At 34.3% G+C, this 24,062-nt stretch overlaps 2 protein-coding genes across 2 annotated transcripts in view; one reads left to right on the top strand and one right to left on the bottom strand.

The window, feature by feature from the left end:
• The window catches only part of LOC113499265, a 102,117-nt gene that overhangs the window by 42,203 nt on the left and 35,852 nt on the right, over positions 1-24,062 (bottom strand). The window lies entirely within an intron of this gene.
• Positions 5,601-24,016, top strand: LOC113499263 (lysozyme-like). The gene is made up of 4 exons (XM_026879672.1): positions 5,601-5,809; positions 11,433-11,521; positions 22,052-22,115; positions 23,359-24,016. The coding sequence occupies exons 1-4, from the start codon at positions 5,665-5,667 to the stop codon at positions 23,490-23,492; spliced, it is 432 nt and encodes a 143-aa protein (XP_026735473.1). The 5' UTR covers positions 5,601-5,664; the 3' UTR covers positions 23,493-24,016.

Genomic DNA, 24,062 nt, shown 5'->3' with positions numbered 1-24,062 from the left:
TAGCCAGAGAGTGATACTGGCTACTTTCACACTGCAGAAGAATTTGGAAAAATAAATTATTTTTCCCAATTTGATTAGAGTATCAATACATGTATGTATTATTTCTCAATAATCTGTGTTATCTTCGCAACTTTCTATTAATCATTTTCAGTACACACAAGTACCTCATAGTGATCAAACTAATCTTATTAAATTGCAGTCTGGTACTAATATTGCAGTGACTTCAGACTATAATCTGATTCCTATAAAGCATGATACAGTGAAACCGTGCCGTCTTATCAGTGAGCTTGAGCGCTTAGCACATACTAATTAGCAAGTCTTAATACCTGTGAGTGCTACTAATTTCTACGTTGCGATACTTAACGTTGGATCAAATCTCACTGCATTACCTTCATCTTTGAAATCGATCGCTTTGAGTACCTTTCGAAGTAACATTTCTAACGCTGACGAATTCCTCCACTTGAACTAACAAGTCAAAGTGACGTCACTTGCCGAAAAGGAATGTCATTTTCCTACATTTGAAGCTTTCCTCTCGTTTTCTGTTCCAATGCTTTGTAAAATTTGAAACTCCAGAAGTAAAACGAGAGATTTGGAAAAACTTGCCAAATATTGGTACAAATATCGGCAGACCAAATCTTATGCAGACCTGTAGAATGGAAGTATCGATTCGAAATCAATAATTCCAAAGAACTCGATACTTTGAAAGTATAGATCTGAAATCGATAGTTATGAAGAATATCGAAGATCTCTTCGGTGTTTTATTCAAAGTTTGCTTTTAGTTTGAATACTTGAAACACGCCGAGTAGATGCTGTGGAAGTACGAAATAAGGTTTTATGCGAACGTGAAGCCTTTTTCCCACATATAAATATGCGATCCAACTACTTTAAAAACGTCTTACAAATAATAATTACAAAGAATTATATATGCAACCTATTTAGATCATACGATGTTGCACTGGCAAATAGCTATTTTTCATTTTGGAAGAAAAAATACAAAGAATAAATAAAATTAAATACTAATAAAACCAAAAAAATATCATCAGTCCAAAAACAACAGTTCATTGAAAATGATTTCGTTATTATAACAATTTCCGTGATTCTAGCCCTAACTTTAGCAGTCATTTACGTCTTCTAACTAAATTAAACAAGACTGATAATTCCACTGATATAGCAAACATCTTTTATGAACATAACCAGACGAGAGACAAAGGCAAAACCTAAATCCGAGAGACTCCATTAAGTACAGAGGTCGCGAGCAGCCTGAATATTAATTTCCTTTACCTAAAGCGTACTAATCACTCTGCGATTACAACACTTCTTAAGGATAAGAAAGATGTAGTACTTGAAATTATGAAGAAGCGAAATTTGAATCCTTTATCTTATGGAGAACAGAGGTCATTAAATTTTCTTCCTTTATTCGTAAAATCATATAATATAATTTAGATCTGGTAGTTTTTATGTAAGATGATTAGAAAATGTTTGTGTTTGTTCTCATAGATGGAGATCAATTCGTTTTGTGGATTATTTGCCATGTGTAATAGACGGGAAACTCATTAACAATGATGACAAAATTGACAAAACTTTTTTATAGTAACTATTGTGAGTGCTCATAATTAAATGACGCATCGCTCATGTGTATTTGTCCGGATTGCCCGACTAGTTTCAAACGCAACTTGAGCTTTTAATCATGAGCTGTAGCATCGGGGTCGCGAGTCGAACTAAAATCCCGGCATTCCCGATAAATACGCGTAAGTAAACCGTTGCTTCATTCGCCAATCGCCTTATCCAAACTAGAGCAACTAAGCAACTATGACGGGAAAAAAATGACAAAAACATGGCAAACCACATACACTACCAGAATGGTTTCATTACTCGTACTATATTATGAAGTTCGTATCACATAAACTAGTTTCATCATCAATTTTCACCTATGTAGACTCCATACTCGTTCAGAACCCATATCTGGGCGAACTCGACTGAAAAGCGATAACTACACAAACTTTTCTAGTTCGCTCCCTCTCTGCTATAATAAAATATCCAAAAACAAATGCCTACAGCAGTGTTCCGTTCTATAACTTGTTCTCATCCGGAGCACTGTTAGGGATAGTGTTCAACGGCGAGGTTTTATTTGAAACACTTTTTTGTCCATTCTCTCTGTGAACTCCAGTAAATTCAGGAAGGTTTACTGGTCCTGGATGTAGCTAGCTTTTCTTTACTGTGGCGATGGAAAAGAAAATACGGGATTTCTAAAATCCGGTCTATTAGCACCTATTAGCACCAGATTTTAAAAAAATATCATAATTAGCGTAGGTAACTGACACACACACACATTATTATGTAAAAAAGTTACATTTGATAAAAGTCGCATCATTTATCAAATAAAAATCGTGGAGAGATTCACTTAAAATTAATTCCACAAACCAAAATTTAAAATGGAATTAAAGCCTTTTTTTGTTTTAATTAAATGCAATCATCAAGTTCGCTCCATAAATTTAATAGTACATTGTATACCATCCTAATAAGTTAGCTTTGTTTCGTTGGTGTTCTCACGAAGAGTACGCACCTCACTGGCTCATAGCTTTAATTGAGTTTCAAGTTTTTGATGCTGCACTCTTGTTTCAGTGTGATTTTGAACGCTATTGTCCCGCAATTTTACACGTATAGAAACTGGAATGAAGGAATTCGAAACGCTGGCGTTTGTTTGAAATTTATGCAGTTTGGAAATTAGACTGTGATTATGCTTTGCCGACGTGAAATGCTTGATGCTTTTGTTGATTTGGAATTTAATAGTGATTCGGGAATGGCTTTTTGACAATAAGGAATATTGTGGGGAGATCAAAATATGTTCAATGACTTAGAAAATTGTACAAAAGTTCTGAACCCAAGTAGAAAGTTAGAAAATGGAGGATTTTCTTTCAACAATCCTTTTGGCACAACATTTTAGAAATAATTACATAACTTAAGAAACAAGAGTCCGATTATACACAGAAAAATATCAATTGCATAATTCAATACCAACTATTAACTTAAACTTAGAAAACTCAAAATACACAAAAACGAAGCCACAAAAACGTACTGAACCCAAACTAAATGCATAGAGTTCCAAACTTGCCTCATAAAGTATGCATTACAACATCAAACTGTTGACACTCAGAACAAAAGCTTATATTTGCTATCTCATACGTACTGACTGCAGGAGCTTAAGAAAATTTCATTGCGCTTGAGATGATCCTTTTGCTGTCAATGTTGCTGTTCTTGTATTTGTCTTGGCAGACAATGTAACTTAAATTCCATCAATTTTTCCTTTTTAGACTAACTTTCTAAGAGGGAAGATGTAATTTTGCCCATATAGAACATGATATTCAGCTGATTCTATGGAGCCAGTCTCAACTTTGGGAAATGAAAAAACATGTTTTTACGTTAATCTTGTAGTGTGGAAGCTTGAATCCAATGTGTCAATCATACGAGCTTGTCGAATTTTTGCGGAACCATTTGGGAAACATAAAGATAAATATCTAAATAGAGTGGAAAAATAAACAATAAAAAATACGTTTGCAGCAAAGGCTTGAGGTATGATGAAGGTTTAGCACAGGAGAATCTGTCTCTTCATTTTTTAAAACCTCAGGGCTTCCTAAATCCAGTTGATTCAAGAGAAGCGAGCTCATAACTATTGGGTTCCAGTTGTACCGGATGCGGTTGACTTCAGCCCTTGCGGACTTTGATTAACCACCACTTAATAATAAAAGCACCCACATCCGAAGGCATAGAATAGGTAATATTGAAACAGAGAGAAAATGGTCAGGAAGCGTGCATCGGTTCACTTATCAATTACTTGTTCCGAGTATATTATGAGAGATCCCAGTATGTCATGACTTAACAAAAAAACTATATTTTACAGTAACTATCGTGAGACTGATTCATTATTAAATGATGCAACTGTTTACTCACGTGTATTTATCGGGATTGCCAGAAAAGTTTCGGACTAACCGAAGTTCTTAATCATGAGCTGACGCAGCGGGATCACTGCCGGGCACTTCCGATAAATAATACTTACATATTACATCATATAATTAAAAAAACAAGAGTTTATCAGGTAGTAGTTCGGTAGTAGTTAGTCTGGTGATTTTCAAAACTGATCATTCCAAAAAGTTTTCGATGAAAAAGTTTGATTTAAGTCTGCCCTTAACCTCTTCTCTATTAGGCAAACTGAAGAACACTAAACTCGAGGAGTTCCATCAATTTAAAATAAGATACCCGAGCTACAAGTCTGGAGCTAGAAGAGTGGAGACTACATTTAGGGAGCAAAAAAATCCAAGCATAAACGTTGCAAATTACATCGACATTAATTCCCTTATCGTTTTACATTACCATGCTTCGTGAAGGAGTTAACTGACCGTCAAATTGAGCAGCAGCTACATACTGAAGTCTCTTTGACGTTCACGAATATAGTGTACCTGTAGTTAATATGGGTTAATGCATACTATGCATAGTAACTGGTGCAAATGATGATTTGCTAAAGGATGAACATTGCTTCTATAGTATGTTTAGCGAGTCGTAATAAGGGTCAAATCACAATTTAAGCTAAGTAGATGAGATTTAAAATAGTTTTTGCCCGCGACTCCGCTCACGTGGATGTTGATAATAGCTGCAAAATTATCCATTTTCAACAAGGTTAGCTATTTTCATACCGAATTTCATCGAAACCAGACAAACCAATTGGGTGTAAAATGTTAACAAACACACACCCAAAAACACACTGTCATAATTTCTCGTAAACACTGTCATATTTTCGTTTTTATAATTTTAGTTTTATGTAAAGACTGCCGGGCACTGCTGTTTACAAGTGAATTTACCTTAATCGTAATTTATCGCGGGTTGTACCACGACCCCCAAAATCATTACTCTTGCAGCTGTGAAGGAAATACGCTGCTTTATTGCAAAACTGCAACAAAACTATCTTAAGAGGTAGTAAACCCCATTAAATGACGACAACGGTTCTATCGTAATTTATATGGCCCAAATCAATGGGCTAAAAGTTTTGTAGACTATAATTCTTGATTAAGACTCCCGCAGTGGATAATCCTCATGTGATGAAACGACACGAATCCTTGTCCGGTGACTTCTTTTTTAGAGTAGAAGGAATCTCATCTTACGTACAAAGACTTATTTTAATTTGTAAAATAAGATGTCTTGTAAGAATAAAAGAGAATTGAATACCTCAACTTCAGTCAGTAGTTATTAAATTGTGTAAACTACAACAATGAGATGTTTAAATAAAATAGCCAACACTGGGTGTAACGTTTCAAGCAACGTCAAACCATTATGTACAAAAACGACAACGAAATTACAGCCATTAATTAATAACGTGTTTTGTTAACTAAGTTTGAGGATTGGTAGGTTTTACTTTGTTCCTATTTTCTGAAATAATTGAGTTATAGAGAAGAAGGTTATTTATCTAGGCATGATAATCCAGAGTGTAGCTAACAAAGATATCTACTAATTTTCTAAAAAATCTTTATGTAACCTTTATGTAAATTAATTGTTTATGAAAACTGTCAGTTAGCCTACTTTCACGCTTTTTCTTTCCCTATGTCGGGGACAAACCCTACAAATGTCCTTATAAAACCCTACAAATATTCACGTAACATTTTCTACCCCAGCAGAATGGCTCGCCCTACCCACCTGGTCCTCCTGTTTGTGACGCTGGGAGCGGTGCACTCCTCGCAAGGACACGCTCGCTCCTTCACCAGATGCCAGCTGTCCAGAGAACTACTGCGATACAACTTCCCAAGGAGCATGATACCTAACTGTGAGTACCATATTGTGAGGTATATTTACTTCATTTTTTTTGTAAGGTAGCACGAGATGCTTGCTAACTAGATGGCGAAAAATCCAGCATAAGAGGACAGGCATAGCGTAGATGGGTGGGCAGTTAACCATATTATGTGATATCTAGTTAGAGAGATCTTTGTTTAGCAGTGAAGAGCAAACGGGCTGATGGTGATGATATTTGGTAACAATACTACACGGTGGCAAAGTACCACAATATTTTCAAGGAAAATTGATGACTTACACTAAGTTAAGGATGAAAGTACTCTCATCTTCAACATTAAGAACCTCATTGTTTCGTGGATTGACCAGCCATAACAACTCTGAATGGCCAGTTAGCCAACCATCTACATATCCAGGCTACGTCAGTTGCTTAAAGCTACTACTGAGAACCAACTGTTTCATTAATTAATGTCAAATGATCTTTCCAATAGCAGATATCAGCTATTGGTGTCCCACAGCAGGATAAAGATTATCCTTCCCTCCTTCCGTTATTGGTTTCCAGTTTACCTGTAGCCACTTTCCTATGACAAACTCAAGTTCATCCGCCGTCTTGTTCCCAGCCTGACGTAAGGTGCCCTTTACCTATTAATAGAAATCGAAATAGCTACAGAATTCTCAAAACAAACAATGATCTTAATCTTAGCTGAAATAGCAAGGGATTCCTGGATGCATAGCGTAGCCAGCATCCGTCTACACGTGATTAACCCACTCGAACGCATGAAACATATTCACACGCTGATGCACATCAAAGCTTTGCTGCCATAAAGGCTATTATAGACTGCACTTTCGTATTTAATTGAAAAAACATCTTTGGCTTAAAGTAAATTTATATGGAGTTTTACTTTTGAAATTTTATTAGAAATTACATATTAGAAAGTATTTTTTGTGAGAAATGTCATTGATTTCAAAATGGATAGGTTATTCAACAGAGGATTTAAATAAAAAAAGGGTGCTTTGTTTTCACTAGGATTTCTCAACCGGTTAAATCATCATCATCAACCTTATTGTCAATAATTTGTTCTTTATTATTAAAGACCGCTTGTGACTCTTTTCGGTTTTCATTTTCATTCAGTTTATTACCACTAGCATCACATCTATTTTTGCGACAGTTAAAAATTATTTGTTGGAAACACCATTTATACCCAAAGTACACACCCCAAGATACCAAAAACATCAAAATCTTAGAACTAATATATCCGGGTGAGTCAAGCGTCGGATCAAACGTGATTACCGAAGCACGGCGGGTAATCGCGACGACATTACTTCGAGGTGTGTGATTTTAATAACGTCAATGTTTACTCATTTACATAAGTAAAGTTATCTCGTGTGTGTTTTGTGTGTGTCAACATTACGATCGATTTAATTAATGAGCTTGTGTGAGTAATTGGAGACGAAATGATTTTGACATTTGATGTCGAATATTTAAAGTTACTTCATTTTTTTTAGGTATTGTAATTATAGTATCTCCTATATGCTCCCATTAGGTAATTTATTCTACGGTACGTGTGTATGTCACACTGATATCCTCCTAAACAGCTCGACCGATTTGAATGTTTATTTTTGTATGCATTTTGGATAGCCTAGTTTGATTTATACACATTTTGTCAGAAAATGATAATGCTCTGGTGGACTACACGACCTCTTACAGTCTCGATCACAGCCATACAGAACATTTTGTAGAGTCCATATTTTCATAAAAAAAGAATAATATTTTTTTTGAAGAAAACTAATCATTACCGAAATGTAATCACTAAACGATTTCTGTCATCCAGAACAGAAGTTCTATACTAATAAATACAAGCAAAGCTTACAATAAGTTCTACCGTACATTAGATTTAATGCATCGAAGAGTACTGAACTCCCTTGAGGTGTCGCGTTCCTACGATGGCACATAACGGTTGCATTAACTTTAGCTAATAAGGTGACTCCCGAGGGCATTACTGGGTTATTTTTGTACCTGAAGCTGGAGAAATAAGGGATAAGGTAGAGTAGATTGCGAAGAAATGAGCAATGATCAACCGTAGAATATTCCACAAATATCACACAGCGCCATCTAGTCTTAAATTAAGTAAAGCTTGTGTTGTCAGTACTAGACAACTGATTTTGGAAGCCATATAAATTATTCATAGCAAAGAAATAGAATTTTTGCAAGAATTCCGGACGAAATCAGCGACTGCACAGATAGCCAAGTAATTGAAGTCACCACGCCCATCTCATTGTGTTCGATGTCTCGGATTCGATACCCGCACAAGCCTTTGTGAAAACCACGAATGTTTTTCAAGGGTCCGGGAATATTTGAGCATGTTAGATGAACGTTTATTACAATATGTGTTATTTCAAATCAGGCTTTAAGACTCACCTAGAAAACGAATAGCTAGCTCTAAGTCTACTCCTATTAATGTTTGATGAAAATAAAACCTTTTAACATTATATCTACGTGTAATTTAGTCTTAACTTCAGGGGGAAACAATCAAATTATTCACTACATAAGAATTAATATTCCCTTAAGAAACCCGTTACAAAGTTTGAGGACCTTTTGAAATTGCTTATAAGATAAACAGTTTTCAACAGAATACACTTGAAAATATCTCAATGAGCACATACACATTCATAGTTAAGTAATAAAAATACTATTAAATGTCTGCAAGGGAATAACGACTTTAAGTGACTAGTTATAAAGTTTAGTTTGGTTAATGTAATTTGGATGTAAAGATAAAATTTTATGGCTTGCATTCACGTGAGATCTCCGTTTTACCTGAATGTTTACGTTGCTACTCGTATCTCTATGCGAATATAAATCTTTCAAAATAGAATAATATTATTCCTGAACGATGAATATAACAAACTCAAAATAATATTAAAATTAGTTTAAAAGTATAATAAACTATTTAGCTTCAGAAAAAAATTGGTCCTTTGCCCTAAAAAAACCTGGTCCTTTTTGGTAAGAAATTCCGGGACACAGGACCAAGCTGAACTCATAAATACGTAACTATTTCATCCAACCATATAGCTGTTTGTCGAAAATAAATGAATTAATACACTTTGTTTAATAAAGCTTATTGTCGGACACGATAATCCAATATCAAAGAAAAACACACGAAACCGTATCTCGGTCCACCCCATTTACTCCGCCAATCAACGGTAGGCAAAAGTAATACAATATTCCCAACGATTGGCTCCGAACAGAGGACGTTATCATAGCTCTGAGTTATTTCCTATCACAGATGTAATGTGGTTACTAATCCAAGCTCCTACAGACTGCAATTTACAAAGGACTTGGATTTATCTCTTGTCAATTTGGAAACGGAGGAATAAGGAATGCAATAACTTGCTCTGTTGAAGACTAATAAGAGACAAATAAGGAATGAATTCATCGGGACCGTCTTACAGAATTGTCTGGATTGGACGGGTTCTGTACAATTATATTACCTATTATGATTTTATTACAGCATTCGTACATTCTACTGTAGAAGATTGAAATTTAGTTCTGGTATAGAACCAGGATATAGTATAGGGTTTGGCAAAACAAACAGTTTTTGTATAAACTCGTAATAAGGCTATTCACAAATGATGGGAAGACTAGCTCGTCCGCGTGGATAGAAGACATCACTAAGGATTTTTCGACATCGGATTAGATTTTAGAGTCAATGCAACTTCTGTCCATATTTGTAAGGTTTTTATCACCGCTCGGCACCTATGTGTGATTATTCGCCACTTCATTTACATCGATTTTTCCATAGGAATAAGATATTATCTCGTAGTAAAACCTAACCTATGTGTTAATCCAGGGTGTCAGCTATCTCCATACCAAATTTCATTGAAATCGGTTCAGCCGTATCGACGTGAAGAAGTAACAAACAAACACACACTCACGAACTTTCGCCTTTATAATATTAGTGGGAAGTGGGATTCACAATTGAAGATTAGGTAATCTTTTTTGTGCATTTCTAATTATGAATATTGCTAAGAAAAATAAAAAATCAAAACCTAAAACCTTTTTCGTTCTTAATATCCTTCATGATCAACTATCTAACTCCACGCGAAAGCTAGGTCTCCATTTTTTAAACCCAATATGCTAGCACAAAGCGCACATTATCTTTAACATATAATCTAGCTTTCTCGATCTCCATTTGAGGCACATTCATTTAAGTGGATAGATCGAAACACATTTGCTGTAATCACTATTGAACTTCTCATGGTCTAACTCATACCTGTTTCGCCTCACTTTTGATTCTAAGGGTGTGGCTAGACTATCAGGAATTTTATAAACTTGCAATTCGAATTTTAGGTTCCGAAGTGGCAGGAATGTGACGTGTGATTGGCTTGCGCACCTGTCTTTCTTTGTTCGAAGCTCTACAGCGAGGATATCTGACTAACGTAATAGGTATTCTCAAAAAATAAGTACAATGTCGAACAGAACAACTTTTTATAGCGCTCGTACTACAACTTAGATAAATACTTTTTTTTTATAATAACTATCGTGAGACTGATTCATTATCAAATGATGTAACGCGTATTTATCGGTGTAGCCCGACTAGTTTCGGACCCAACCGGAGTCCTTAATCATGACAGACGCGCCAGTTCGACTCGCGATCCCGTCGCGTCTGCTCATGATTAAGGACTCCGGTTGGGTCCGAAACTAGTCGGGTTACCCCGATAAATACGCGTGAGTAAACCGTTACACCATTAGATAAATACTATTTATCTAAGTTCCTTAAACTGTGTATGAGAAAGTGCGCAATGCATTCCATTTTTTCAATTCTAAAAAGACCGTATTTTTTAATATTTATTTATTAAATGACATTGTAACTGTACACAAAAAAACGGTAAAAAACACACAACATAAAAGAAAAAATGTGCGGAGGTTTATTTACTGAATAACATGTATGTACATGTATGTAATGTCCGACAAAACTGTTTGCAGACAATTTGCCTATAAAATCTCTTTGCCGAACGGTAAAATCCACAGTGCACACCACCCTTTACCCGTTACGTGTACAAATTAATCTAAATTAAACGATTCCCCGGTACTACGATCAATTAAAATGTCTCCAACAATTTTAAAGTTTAATGAAAAGGGGATTTCGATGTTTTGTCATCTGAATGCCTCTCTTCCTCCTTATTATGCAAATAGGCGATCTCTCCACCAAAAGTTTAAAGCGAATGCTTATTAAGGTCAACCTCGATTCATTTAGTATGTCGGTGTGTCCCACTTTAATGTTATTATACAAATTAAGAATTTGGAAGTCGACTAGTGCTTTTGGTACTTTTTTATTTGTTTATGTAGCTTTGTGTTGTAAGCTTCCGATTTCTAATATTTCTTCCTCATTCTGAGTCACAGTTTCTTCTTATTTAAATTAAATCAACCTATTTAAAATCCTCAATTAACATGGTAGAACTCTTTCGAAAGTCTCTAAAAATCCGTGACCTGTATTAAAAATTTGACTTTTGGGAAGTGTGTTGGGATTAGTGGCATTAGTGTTTTAAGTGGGCCAACTTCAACATAAGCCCACAATGCTGGTGGAGGACATATTAGCTTTCCAGTTGGAGAGGCCGATGGTTTTCTCGAAAATATTAATAAGATGTTTTTTTGTTTCCAGGGGTGTGTCTCATTGAGCACGCCAGCGGTAGGACCACGGACAAGGTGACGACCCACAACAACTCATACACCAGCTACGGCCTTTTCCAGGTGAGTTGATAAACTAAAACAATGTTTAACATGTCCTAAAAATGTTTCTTTATCTACTCTAGTCTATAGTGTAAGGTGGTCAATTTGTTTGGAATATTGATAGTTATACAATAGATGTAGAACATTATAATATCTACTTCTATGATTGAAGCAGATGTTTAATTCTTACGAGTTATTGGAATGAGATTTAAATAGAAAAATTGAAGCTTTGATCTAAAAGAAAACGATAAATATCAATCGAATAATTTTTAACGTTGTTGTTTTTTAATTTGATGAAGAGAAAGAGTTCTCTCAAAACCGCATTAACACTTTAACGTGACATGATTATACATCAAAACTACACATAACATGTCTTCTAAGACTAAAGCGAAAAAAATCGACCAAAAATATTACCAAACAAATATATCATTATAATTCCATTACCAAAAATAGGCCGTCTAAGCGCTTGGCTTGGGTTACCAAAAAACAAAAAAAAATCTCCACGTAATATTTCACGTTAAACCAAAGAAAATCCCATTAATTACACGAGTATATTTATTGATAATTACCCATCTTGCGTAGCGGTATTACCTCAGTAATCAACTTAGCTTCTAATGTGAATTAATTTTACCGAAGCTCGCAGCCATAATGGTCTTAAATGAGACACTGTGTAAATATGATGTCTAAATGTGATCAAGGTTATTAAGAAGCTTTGCGAACATTTCCAATATGTTTAGTGTAAGATGCCACTTTATAACTGAAGAGACGTGATTTAATAAGTTTAAAGTTATAGTTTATAGCGCTAATGTTTATTGAGATATTGGAAATTAATTTATGGTAAAATTCTTGCAGTATGTAGATAGTATATGGGTGGGGTATTTAGTTCTTAAAAGTAAATAAATAGGGACGTGAATTGTAAGTATCGATTTGGAACCAAATCTTAACTATTTGTATAGAAACTCAGAATAAATTAACTCTTGCAAGTTATTTTGTGCACTATGTAATACAATGCCAAATCAATTTAACGCAAATCGACATAATTTAATTAAGTGACAAATCCTTACCCAAGGAGTCGAATGTTGGTAAAAGAAGATGAAATTATTCAATAATACTTTTGTAATCCATTACAATTAATTGCTAGAAATCCAGTGTTCGATGAGAAAGGAATACTTGGCCACATAATCTCTAGATCCATTTCTTTGAGTGAAATTCAGTAAATACTTTCTAAACATGGACCAACATTGAATATTGCGTTTTTAAATGAAAATTATTGTACCTTTTAAATCATCGTCGTTTTCCTGTAGCTTTTAATATTGCAAATTGAATTAGAGGCTATTTAATGATGCAGCGATCTCACGCGTATTTATTCGTATCTAACACCTTAATGTACTGTTTTCTAACAAATAAATTTATCTTTCTTTCTTTCTTTCTTTCTTTCTTGCCCGACTAGTTTTGGAACCAACCGGATTTCTTATTCATGAGCTGATGATGATTTATTTTAAAAGAAACTATTATTAATTACTTGTTTCAAATCAAACTACCATCAATAACATTAGTGCAGTTCGGCGTAAAAATTACTTTGTTACTTTGCTAATAACTCCGATCAGTCTTAATTATAATGTGACGCGGCAGCCATAATAATATTCTGTACTTGTGATACGATTACGATAAATGTATTAACGTGTTAACTTGAAAATATAGTGAAACCATACTCGTCATTCAATAAAGCTCTTTTTTATTATAATTATTACTTACCTATGAACGATCCATAGTATCGGTCATATTTAAAGTTGTAAGAGTGCTATCCTCACATCGACTTTTAGACTCACATACCTGAAATAACGGAAAAAAAAACAGAATTAGAAACACTTCCTTATTGCTCACTTATTCTTCTTTTACTGGGGAAATCCTCAGCGACTTTCTTTGAAGCACGGTTACGGGATCTTAACAGTTAAAACCAGCAATGCTTCACCCATCCCACGTACCTGAGACCAAGGTAACGCGATCCAAACTATAACGATATTGCATACTTATCCTAAACCAAAAAAAATATTGTCGCTTTATCCAAAACCACGGGCAATCTGCCTTCCACTGCAGTAATTACTCCCAAAAACCATCAGGACTAAGCACTAATCATTCGGCCACGGGAATCTCGTATGTCCATTCATAAATCTACATTACAATTAGGTATCCAGCCCATATTTGCATGATCACTCGCACTAATCAGTCGCTTTGGACATTATTCGGACGTTATACCACTCTAATAAATAGTCCAAAACTTGAATCACAATTTCGCAGATCACATGGGTTTGGTGAAATAATGAGCGTTTTGAAATTCATTGGAAACTGTTGATGGTTGGTAGGGATGAGTTCCTGATAACGATTACGTAAATGGCTTTTGGTATCGTCCGAATACAACTTCGATTTACGTATAGGTAACACATATTTATTATTAATCAAATTGTGTTGGCTTATCTTCCCAGTTTTCGAAAGGATTAAGGACCAACATTTTTCAAATGCCTAAAAAAGTTTGGATCGCATTGTAAAAAGCTTTACAATAAGAATCTACGGTATTGAAATAGAGAAATCTATAAGTTCTGAAATCCTTGATCAAATATAGACTTGGAAAGTACCAATTTATCGATTCTTAGAAACAGTATATCACCCAAAGATATAATTATAACGGAATTCGTAGCAATAAATCAAAATATCTCAGCTGAAAAGCTGACCTTTATCACACCAATTTATCTATATTATTCAGAATATTATAATTTACATGTAAATTCTGAATACCAAAGATTTCTTGAATTGTTCTTAACCAAGAGTCAGTTTATTTATTGAATTTAATTGTATTTCTGGTAATCAGACCTTCCTTGGAAGTATTTTATTATAACGTAAATAAATTATTTATAGATATCCCAAACTTATATTTGTACAAGCCGACTTGTACCAGCAGAAATTTTCCTAAAAGTTTTCCAAGCATAAAACTGATATAAAGACTTATTTTTATAAAAATAAATTGGTCCTTTCGGAATCAAAGGACCAAAAAATTTCATCCAAACATTTGTCGTAACTTTCCAGCCAGAATATTCGATGTAACAAAACAGTGGTTAGTATTTGTTACTCCACAATGGTTATGAATGGCCTACATACAGGCGATTATGTTGCAATCACTACTGAACCGGATGAGGTGTATTACAAATAGGCCTGGTGTTAATTTAGAAGTGGGCCAGAGCTTCGTTATGTGTTGCAAGGTTTCGGGTACTGGGTCCTAACTCAGTTAAATGTGTGAAGGACTGATTTAATGTTTGATGAGAATAAATAAATATGATATCACAGATATCACTTAGGCGTTGCCAGTTTATGTGTCTTCAATAATAAAAAGTTTTCACAAAACATCTGCGACTTATGAATTAATATTTAAGTTTTTATTGCTCGAGTTTAAATAAGTGCTTGATTATTTACAACTATGTAATGTGATGATAACATGTGAATAAATGATGACAATGTTTTAGCGAATATCTTCTACTAATTCGATAGAGATATCACGATAATTCGAGCGTCTTTGACATAATTAAATTTTGTAAATGTAGCTCAGATAATACTAAACAGTCTGACACTATTACTACTACTACTTAAAATACTAGGTAGGTAGGTAAACACTATCTGTGGAAATAGAACTAAAGGACCGAAATTTTCATCCAAACCGTTGTTCTACGCATTAACATGACTGTCCTACGGCTACTCGGCACTTTCCCTGTAGGCATAGTCTAGCCACAAACGTGCGAAATTATAGTCCTTTGAGTTAAACTTAACGTAATTCTGAATTGAGCAGTGTTATCAACTGTGGAACTTAGTGGTAACGTTACTGTAATTATGCCGGAATGCGGATAGAAGGACCAAGTTTTGTGGTCCTATGAAACGGGAGTTTTGTTAGGTGTTTTAAGAGTTGGTACAGGAACAGAATATTATGATTTTCTGTTTAGTGTTATCTGGAAATCATTAAGTCTCTTTTGACCCTGAAATTCACTAAATACTTTGGATTAAAAGTTAAATTAGAGTAAAAATCTAATGGACTTGTATATACTCCTACACTTAATGTATATAAAATAACAAGCAACATCAAAAAAAAATCAACGAGAATAAATCCCAATAACGAGCGATTACCCAACAAAATCTAAAACACACAAAATCAATTCGAAAAACCTCTTAACGAAAGGGAATTAAGCACACAAAACGAATTGCCAACATACGTTCGTCTTCAATCAACGTTTGATAAAAACAAATAGGGTTCAGATAAAATCGTTCACGTAGTATGTACACATAGGGGATCATTTACTGAGTACAAACAGAGCACCTATACGACGTTCATCAGAGCGACACAGACTTGAGATTAGCAATCTCTGGAGAAAGTATTAGTTCGCAAGACGTTATTTACCGACCGCCCGCCTGATTTCAATCGAAGCTTCGATTTGCAGAGTGGAGAGCTCCTTGATAGTGATGGGATTGTGTCGAGGTTTTGATGTCGATGTGCATGTTGTTTGTGTGTATTCGTTGATAAAGTTAATTTTCAGTTTTTGTCTTTTGTTGAATGATTTATATTACCTACTTATAGATGGTGACTATCGGTGAAATGTAGAGGAGTTCAAAATTTGTGTGTGTTAATACTACGCATAAAATAAATACGTAACAAAAATTAAGATTTGACAAGGTTACAGATTTTATCCAAACACTGTAGGTAGTGGTTAAAAAAACATATACACAAAGACTATTTTAAACTGACATCGTTAAATTAGTCATCAGTTTCTAGACTTTTGTAATGCGGATTCATAATTACTTATTTAAAAACAGCTTAGCCGACTAGTTTCCAACGCAACCAGTCACGAATCAAACTGAATCAATAATTATGACCACAAAAAATATTACATAACTAGTCAATTAACAAAATCCATCGATAACCCGCATAATTGAATACATTCCCATCCCTAACCTGCAAGCCTTATTGAGGAATAGATCTGAATTGATCCCGTCGCGCTCCCGTGATAACGAGCGCAGACGACAATGCAAATTGCACCTTGCCAACGTGACATACCTCCGCACTTATAATTATCATGATATATATAAGTCTAGCTGTGTTGGAGCTAAGAGCTAGCTAGATTAATAGTAAGAGATTCTCTACAATCGGGAAAGTATAGCATTTTGGAAGAGAACGATTTACTTGGAGAAAAAGCTTTGAGGAGACATAAGACGACTAGGTTTAGGCGACTTTAAAATTGCATAACCTAGTGAAAATTAAGCCACATTAAATCATCAGCTTAGCCTTTTCCCATCTACGTTACTTAGTAAGAAGTAGAAGATGAACTCTTTATGACATAGATCTCCCAGCCACGGACCGACCTTAACAAGTGCCTGTAAGCTGTACCTGAAATTGATTTTCTTATGTAGTTGTAACTTAGCCATAACAAGTGTCTCAAAAAAATTTTTTAATTTTTCCCGATTGCCGTTCGAATCAAAGTAACGCGTAGATATTTAATCGCTTTGGCGGCAACCTTTATATTTTATACTTCCATGCGACTACATGAAAAAAGAATTCCTTTAACCCCCCCCCTTTGCTGAAATAACTTGCAAAAAGTATCGATACACTTACATCACTACGTGTAATAACCTGAAAAGTTATGCGCGTCGATACGAATATATTGCTTATCGGATATGAAACTCGTATTAAAATGTCGAGTATCATTTGATACGCGCGAAAGCGGGGTTGTTAAAATTTGTGAATCTCTCGCACTAAATACATAGACATTGTAGATATTAGTATTCATTGTTATGCAATAGCTTGCTACAATCTGTATAGACTAAGTTCCAAATGTTTTAGGAACTTTTTGGATGGTCGGGTAGGAAAATACATAATAATATATGCCTATAAACCCACAGGCAACTAGACAGTTATATAGACAGACTGACGACTAGACTAACGGACAGACAGACAACGAAATGACCTTGTAAGGGTTTCCTTTCCCGAAACGTTAAAAATAAACCTAATAATTTTGTTACAACAACAAAAATGTATAACAACTTCGAATAAAAAACTCCTAAGCCAAACTTGATGAACTTTTATGGGACCAAATAACAGTTATTTCAGGTTAAATGGAAAAATAATAAACGAAATCGGTTCATCCATTTCAAAATACAGACGAATTAAAAATAAAACAATCAACATACTTAATTAAAATAACCACAATATAAAATACAAATTTCGAAATCGATTAACAAACATTCGAATACACATAATCGATAACAGTCCCCAACATTGAATATCATCAGCTAACAAATTCAACTGGATGAACACAATTGAATATCGATGCTGAGAGTGACAACGATCTTGTTAGAGCAGCTGGAAATCAAGTGTCGAATAAACGTCATCTTCGCGGCATCTACATAATCTGTGTCGGGGTTAAACTGGATGGAGACCGATGTAGTTAAATTCCGTTTTTAGTAAGTAATAGTAAGTTTCGCGTAGATTCAAATTTGATCTTTGTAGCGGTTAAAGTAAGGTCTTCTTTTTGCTATCTCATAATGTTTTCTATCATCGTTTTTAGCATTTGGTAAAACTTTTTTTAAATACCTTGGTCGGTGGCAGTATTCAATTCATGACCTGTGATTTGGGAGTCCAACAGTCAAAACTCTAGGTTGTCACAGCTTTAAGAGTTAGGTGAAAACGTTTGTTAAGGTAAATCTAATGTATTTTACATTAAAAATCATTTAAGTTTAATGCAAAAACGTATAATGTGAGTGGCAGATGTATAATGTAACCGGCAAAACCAACGCAACACCAAAATAGTGATTAAAAATCTATTTTTTTCTTCTCGTGTTTATTTTTAAGCTGAATTTCAGAACTTCATCCTATCATGAAACAATCTAGAAGCTACTTTTAAAACAGTCATATCAATAACAAAACTCGACATTCACAAATGAATTGAAATAAAATCAAATTAACGTTATCATTTATTTTAGTTACGCAAATTTTCGTAAATTCGCGACACAGTGTGAAATAAATTAATCATTGAACGAGTAATTCAAATTATGACACAATCAAAACGATATAATTAGATATATGTATACTATACGTGTGTGTGTTTGTCGAACTAGTTAGTATTGGTGAATTAATTTTGATAAATTGACATGACTTAATTGAACAGGGCAATACAGAATTGCTAATAGTATGTAGGTAATACGTCAATGCCTGGATATACACGTGGTACACATTATGTACGATGTAGCAAGTACATTGTATATACGAAGCATTGAATTAAATAAAGTCATGAAAATTACATGAAACCATATTTTATACAATTTGACTGCACAGATAGACGAGTGATTGAGATCACCACGCGAAGCACTTGGCACGACGTGTCGTTTGTTTGATCCACGGAGGACAAACATTTGTGTGATCCACGAATGCTTGTCCTGAGTCTGGGGGATTTGTGCATCAGACATGTTTGTTTTAAACTATTTTTAAGAAGTTATTTAACACCTTGCATAATTTAAAACAAAAGCTGTTCTTTTAAGACAAAGGCCATGCTATACAGAAAAAGAAGAGCTTAATATCGAAATTCGTATTCGTATATTTCGTTTATAATCGATAAATTCGATACATTGTTGTAATCCCTCCCCGCACACGTTGTACCGTCGGCAAAAAACTGCGCTTTCACTCATTAATGCTGCGGTCACCGTTTTAATAGTGGCGCCGCAATACCGAGTTATTCTATATTTGTGTCGGTACCGGTCTATTTGTAAATATTTATACTTATATTTAAATTTATTTATGTTTCCATTACATTTAAATATATTAAAATCATCGGGAATTGTAATGATTCTATTTGTGGTCTGTATTGTAATTAGTATTTTAATTATTTGTAAAATCAAACATATAGGATTACACTACTTAATATAAAGAATTAAAAATTGTGAGTTTGTCAGGTTGTAAGGGGTAATCTCAGGAACTACTCAACTTTTTTGATATTCCCATGTTTTTTAAACTCACTTTCTTGTTTGTTTGGTTGTCGTTCTGGTTGGATTTCTGAAACTCAATTTTGAAGCACTTCTCGATTAAAGCTAGCAGACTGAAATTTTCAAACCCAATGACAATGCAATTTACAACTATAAAAACGGCTGGACCGATTTTGATAAAATTTGAATGACATTTATAAACGTGGGCTATAAATTTAGATTTTTTTAATCTATTTTTTATAGCTATAGGTAACACTAAAGCGAATAGTACCTAACAACGACGGAGATAGTGTATACAATCAATGTTCGAGAATACGTTTTTGCTCGACCGCGTCACAAAGAGGATAATATCGTACAGGTAATGCCGAAAAACAGCACTCAATACTATCGTGGGTGGTGTCAATTTTACTTCCTAGAATAATTTCACACTATATCACTAACAATTTAAGTATACAATTTAAAAATAAATAATGTTAGAAATAAGTTTGTCGAACCGTGGGTCTATAATAGAATACTAATACACTTCAAATAACATTATATTTGTATAATAAAATGATTGAGTAACATCGTGATTGTATTTGTTGATATAATAACTGGTAAATAGCGAGTCGCAGTTGTAACTCTGAGAGATCGGGTAGAAATGAGCTAAAGAAAAATAATTAGGGTTGGTGTTGAATGAACTTGGGTGATAATTAAATCTTTCCCCACAAATTTATAATCGCTGCTTAAACTCGTTATTTTTATTTTGTTACAACCCCTACAGAAATACCTCATATATCATAAATTATGCACTATTTAGCTATAATTTATTCATGAGATACAGCCTAGTGGTAGACGAGCGTTCAGACGGCACATAGCCTCAGTATTAAGTGACCCTGAACTCTTAAACGGCTGGACCGATTTAAATGTTTTTTTATGCGCTGGATAGTTTCGATTCACAAAAAAAGAACATCGAACTCTTCTACAAGCAGAATCGAATATTGCTGTAGTTTTGTATTTTCTTTTCATTAAAACTTAAAGTAACATTATAGTGATACCCAACAGATAAATACACGAAAACTTAGAACTAAGCAACAAAACGTCCATTCAGATTTGTAATCAACTAATCAGTATTCACGTGTGGTCCCATCAAAAAATCCTTTCACATTTATACATGGAGAGAGCTATGTAAATGCAAATTTCCTTCACATACATACAGATCCAGTATTATTGTATACCCAGTTACTATGTTTTGTGAGCAAACACGTTTTTAATTAATTCGCTTATTTATTTGAGTGGCGTCAGGGTTGGACTATTTTCGCGGGTTCGCGGTGGTGCATTGTATAGTGTTTTTGTTGATCTTGATTGTTAATTTAATCTGTTTAATCGTGGATATTCAAATCTGTTTCGGCATTTTTTTTATGAAAGTAGTTTAGTAGTAGTTTCCCAACTTACAATCCTACTTAGTACTAATATTATAAAAGCGAGAGTTTGTATGTGATATACAGTATGGAATATAAAATGTATGGATGTTTGTTCCTCTTTTACCCGATATCTACAGATTAAGACGTAACTTGGTACAAAGGTACCGATCATATTCGATTCGTCGCGAGCGGGCACTCAAGCAACAGCTAGGGCGTGATAAGAACAAAAACACACAGCCGAATGACAGCTATTCTACGTTAAATGAAAAAACCAAATCGCTTCACACAGTCCGAAGTTCTGAGATAAAAAACATAAAAAATACATACAAAACGAAACTCCTTTTTGAAGTCAACTGAAAAAGTCAATTAATATTCGTGTTACAAAAAAAAAATACAGCAATATTTTTTATACTAATAAAATAACCATAGATAGTACAAAAGGCCGGGTCTTTTCATTCCACAGTTTGGTTGATTAACGGTGTTGTGTGCCGATGTTGCCTTTGGCGTTATTACGTGTACATTTTGCAACTTATTTGCGGTTTGTTGATTGTCTACAGCCTGTGGCGTTACTATCATGTTTACAATACCTCTCGTTTCACTGTAATCTCGTATCATATAAATTACTCATTTACTTATAGCTATATTTTTAAGTTATTCCCATATATTATGAGACAGAGGTTCTGGTCATTATTAACCTTATAGATTTGAATCCTATTTCTAAGCAATTTTAGACAGCATCTTTTCGGATATTGCAGAAGAATATATTCTTGTGATCCGTTAATTAAAGATTACCAACTAAGAACTATATCGGTATTAATAACTACTAATCCTATTAAAATCTCTCTATATATAATAATAATAAAAACCAGCTACCAAAATAAAGACCACGTGCAAAAAAAGCGTGGTCCTTCCACCCGGTCCTTACAACAACACTATTCGGACCTATCATAACGCTAGAATTGATGACGGCAGAATGATTAATTTCAGGTACCAGTATCCGCCGCCAATCTGCCCGATAATGTTCCCATATCGCCCTTAACATCAGACCCAGGAAATGAGAAGGTAGCACATTTTTAAACGAACCCTCCCTTCGAGATGAACTCCTCTCAAGTCATTGACCAATTGATTTTGTTTACAGATTAACAACAAGGATTGGTGCAAGAAGGGCAGGAAGGGAGGACACTGCAACATTAAATGTGAAGGTATGTTATTAATTTCGGGGTTAGTCATATTTGCGAAGATGGAAAATTCGGGACAGGATTCGTTTAAAATGAGAAAGGGAATGGAAAATCTCTTGGCATCATTGACGTATTTTAATTTATTAATCTCCATTTTTTGTAAGAATAAAAATAAAAATAAAATCGAGCAGCAAACTACTTATTCGAAGTTATTTTAAATGATTATATTGCAGGCATTATTTGCTCATACACATAATTCACAAGGTCAAAGCAAAAAAACTCAAATCTACGGAAGAAGACATCTAATTGAACCATCTTATAAATAGGGAAAAGCTATCAATATCTATAACCCAACCGGTCGGATTCGAATTAAGTCGGGCAATACCGATTAATACGCATGAGTTAACCGTTGCATCATTTAGTAATGAATTATCCTCACTATAATTTCTTATCACCAATGTAACTTCCACCACGCCTACAATTGTTTAATGTAGGTGTCGAACAGAGACGGCATGCCGTGTATTGCTCTGTCACGCTTCCACAAATGGCATTATATTACTTTAAGGTGTGGACCCTCAGGAGATCATTCAATTGGTTTCGTCCTTCTAAACTTGTAAGGTTACTTTCAACCATCTTAATTTATTATTTAACGAGTCTCGAAAAATTCTTTCTCATTTTCATTCTATTCATCGAAGTTCAAAACTTGTTACTTGGTGTACATTTTATTTCAAATATAAACTTATTTATTCAATTTCGGTTTTTCGAATCGAACTTTCTTTCTTAGCCGATAGACTTTTTCTATTGGACTTCATTATCTCATAGATTAATAGGTACTTATTTTATTTCAAGTCTAGATAGTTCTAGTCTTTTGAAAAGTTTATTGAGTCTATAAATTGATGTAGTTATTTGATTTCGTACGCTTTGTTGACATATACACCTGCAAATAATTTACCATCAGCTTTATAAAGTATCACACCTCGGTATTTTAATCAATAACATCTTTACTTCTAATTGCTGACTAGATAAATGACATTTGTATAACCACGCACGCTGATTCAATTGAAATAAAATTACAAGTCAAAATCACGAGACTTGTCCAAAAAGATTTTACTTTCCATAAACAGTAGTTAAACACAGTAGCAATTAGATAAATTCTCAAATGAATAGACGAACGTTTCTAACGTTTGAAAACTGGTCAATTTTTTGGGCTCTATACATTGTCAATGACTTTTAAAAGCACAGCTAACTAACGGTGTTATCTTTACAGATCTCTTGAACGAGGACTTGGCAGACGACGTGCGGTGTGCCAAGCGCATCTACGACCGGGTCGGCTTCAAGGCCTGGCCTACATCCTTCTCCTACTGCAAGGAGAACAGCCTCCCAGACCTATCAAGATGTTAAGCCAATAGTTTGGTCCTTTTGCCCGCGTGTTCTTTAGATTGTAAGATTTAGTTAAGTTCGGTGTTTATTTAAATGCTTGATTTATCTATTGTCTATCTAAATACCAATGCCATCAGGGTTAGTTGCAGATCCCGCCAAAAATGGAATTCGCTTGGTTATAATAGTATGAATTTGGTGTGTAGGCCGGGAAAGTGCTAAATTGTCTTTTTATTATTTTTATTTTAAGTTAGATTAAATTTCTTTTATTAGAGCGAAAGGACTATTGTAATTCTTACTTTTTGAATACCAAAACATCAAAGGTTTTATTCTTGATAGGCACTATACCATATATGTATAATATCAATTAATTCAAAGTTATTTCTTTATCTAATAATAGATAAAGATTCTAACATATCACAGAATACTATGAAAAATTGAAAAATATGAAGTAAAAACTAGTCTCAATAGAAGACTTCAAGATTAAGAATTATTAAGAAAAAGTAATAACTATTTTCTTTAATAGAACTTTTCGCTTTAATGAGACAAATATACCTAGGTTTGTACGTGCGTATGTATAATTTTATATTAAAC

This window comes from Trichoplusia ni, chromosome 12 (assembly GCF_003590095.1).
Source record: "Trichoplusia ni isolate ovarian cell line Hi5 chromosome 12, tn1, whole genome shotgun sequence".
NCBI classification, from domain to species: domain Eukaryota; kingdom Metazoa; phylum Arthropoda; class Insecta; order Lepidoptera; family Noctuidae; genus Trichoplusia; species Trichoplusia ni.
This window is presented reverse-complemented; position numbering and strand designations above follow the sequence as displayed.

Excerpts from the sequence above, each read along its gene's own strand:
- LOC113499263 (XM_026879672.1), top strand. The coding sequence starts at position 5,665 with ATGGCTCGCCCTACCCACCTGGTCCTCCTGTTTGTGACGCTGGGAGCG. Across the intron at positions 11,522-22,051 it reads CCAGCTACGGCCTTTTCCAG|ATTAACAACAAGGATTGGTG; the intron begins GTGAGTTGATAA and ends TTTTGTTTACAG. Across the intron at positions 22,116-23,358 it reads CTGCAACATTAAATGTGAAG|ATCTCTTGAACGAGGACTTG; the intron begins GTATGTTATTAA and ends TTATCTTTACAG.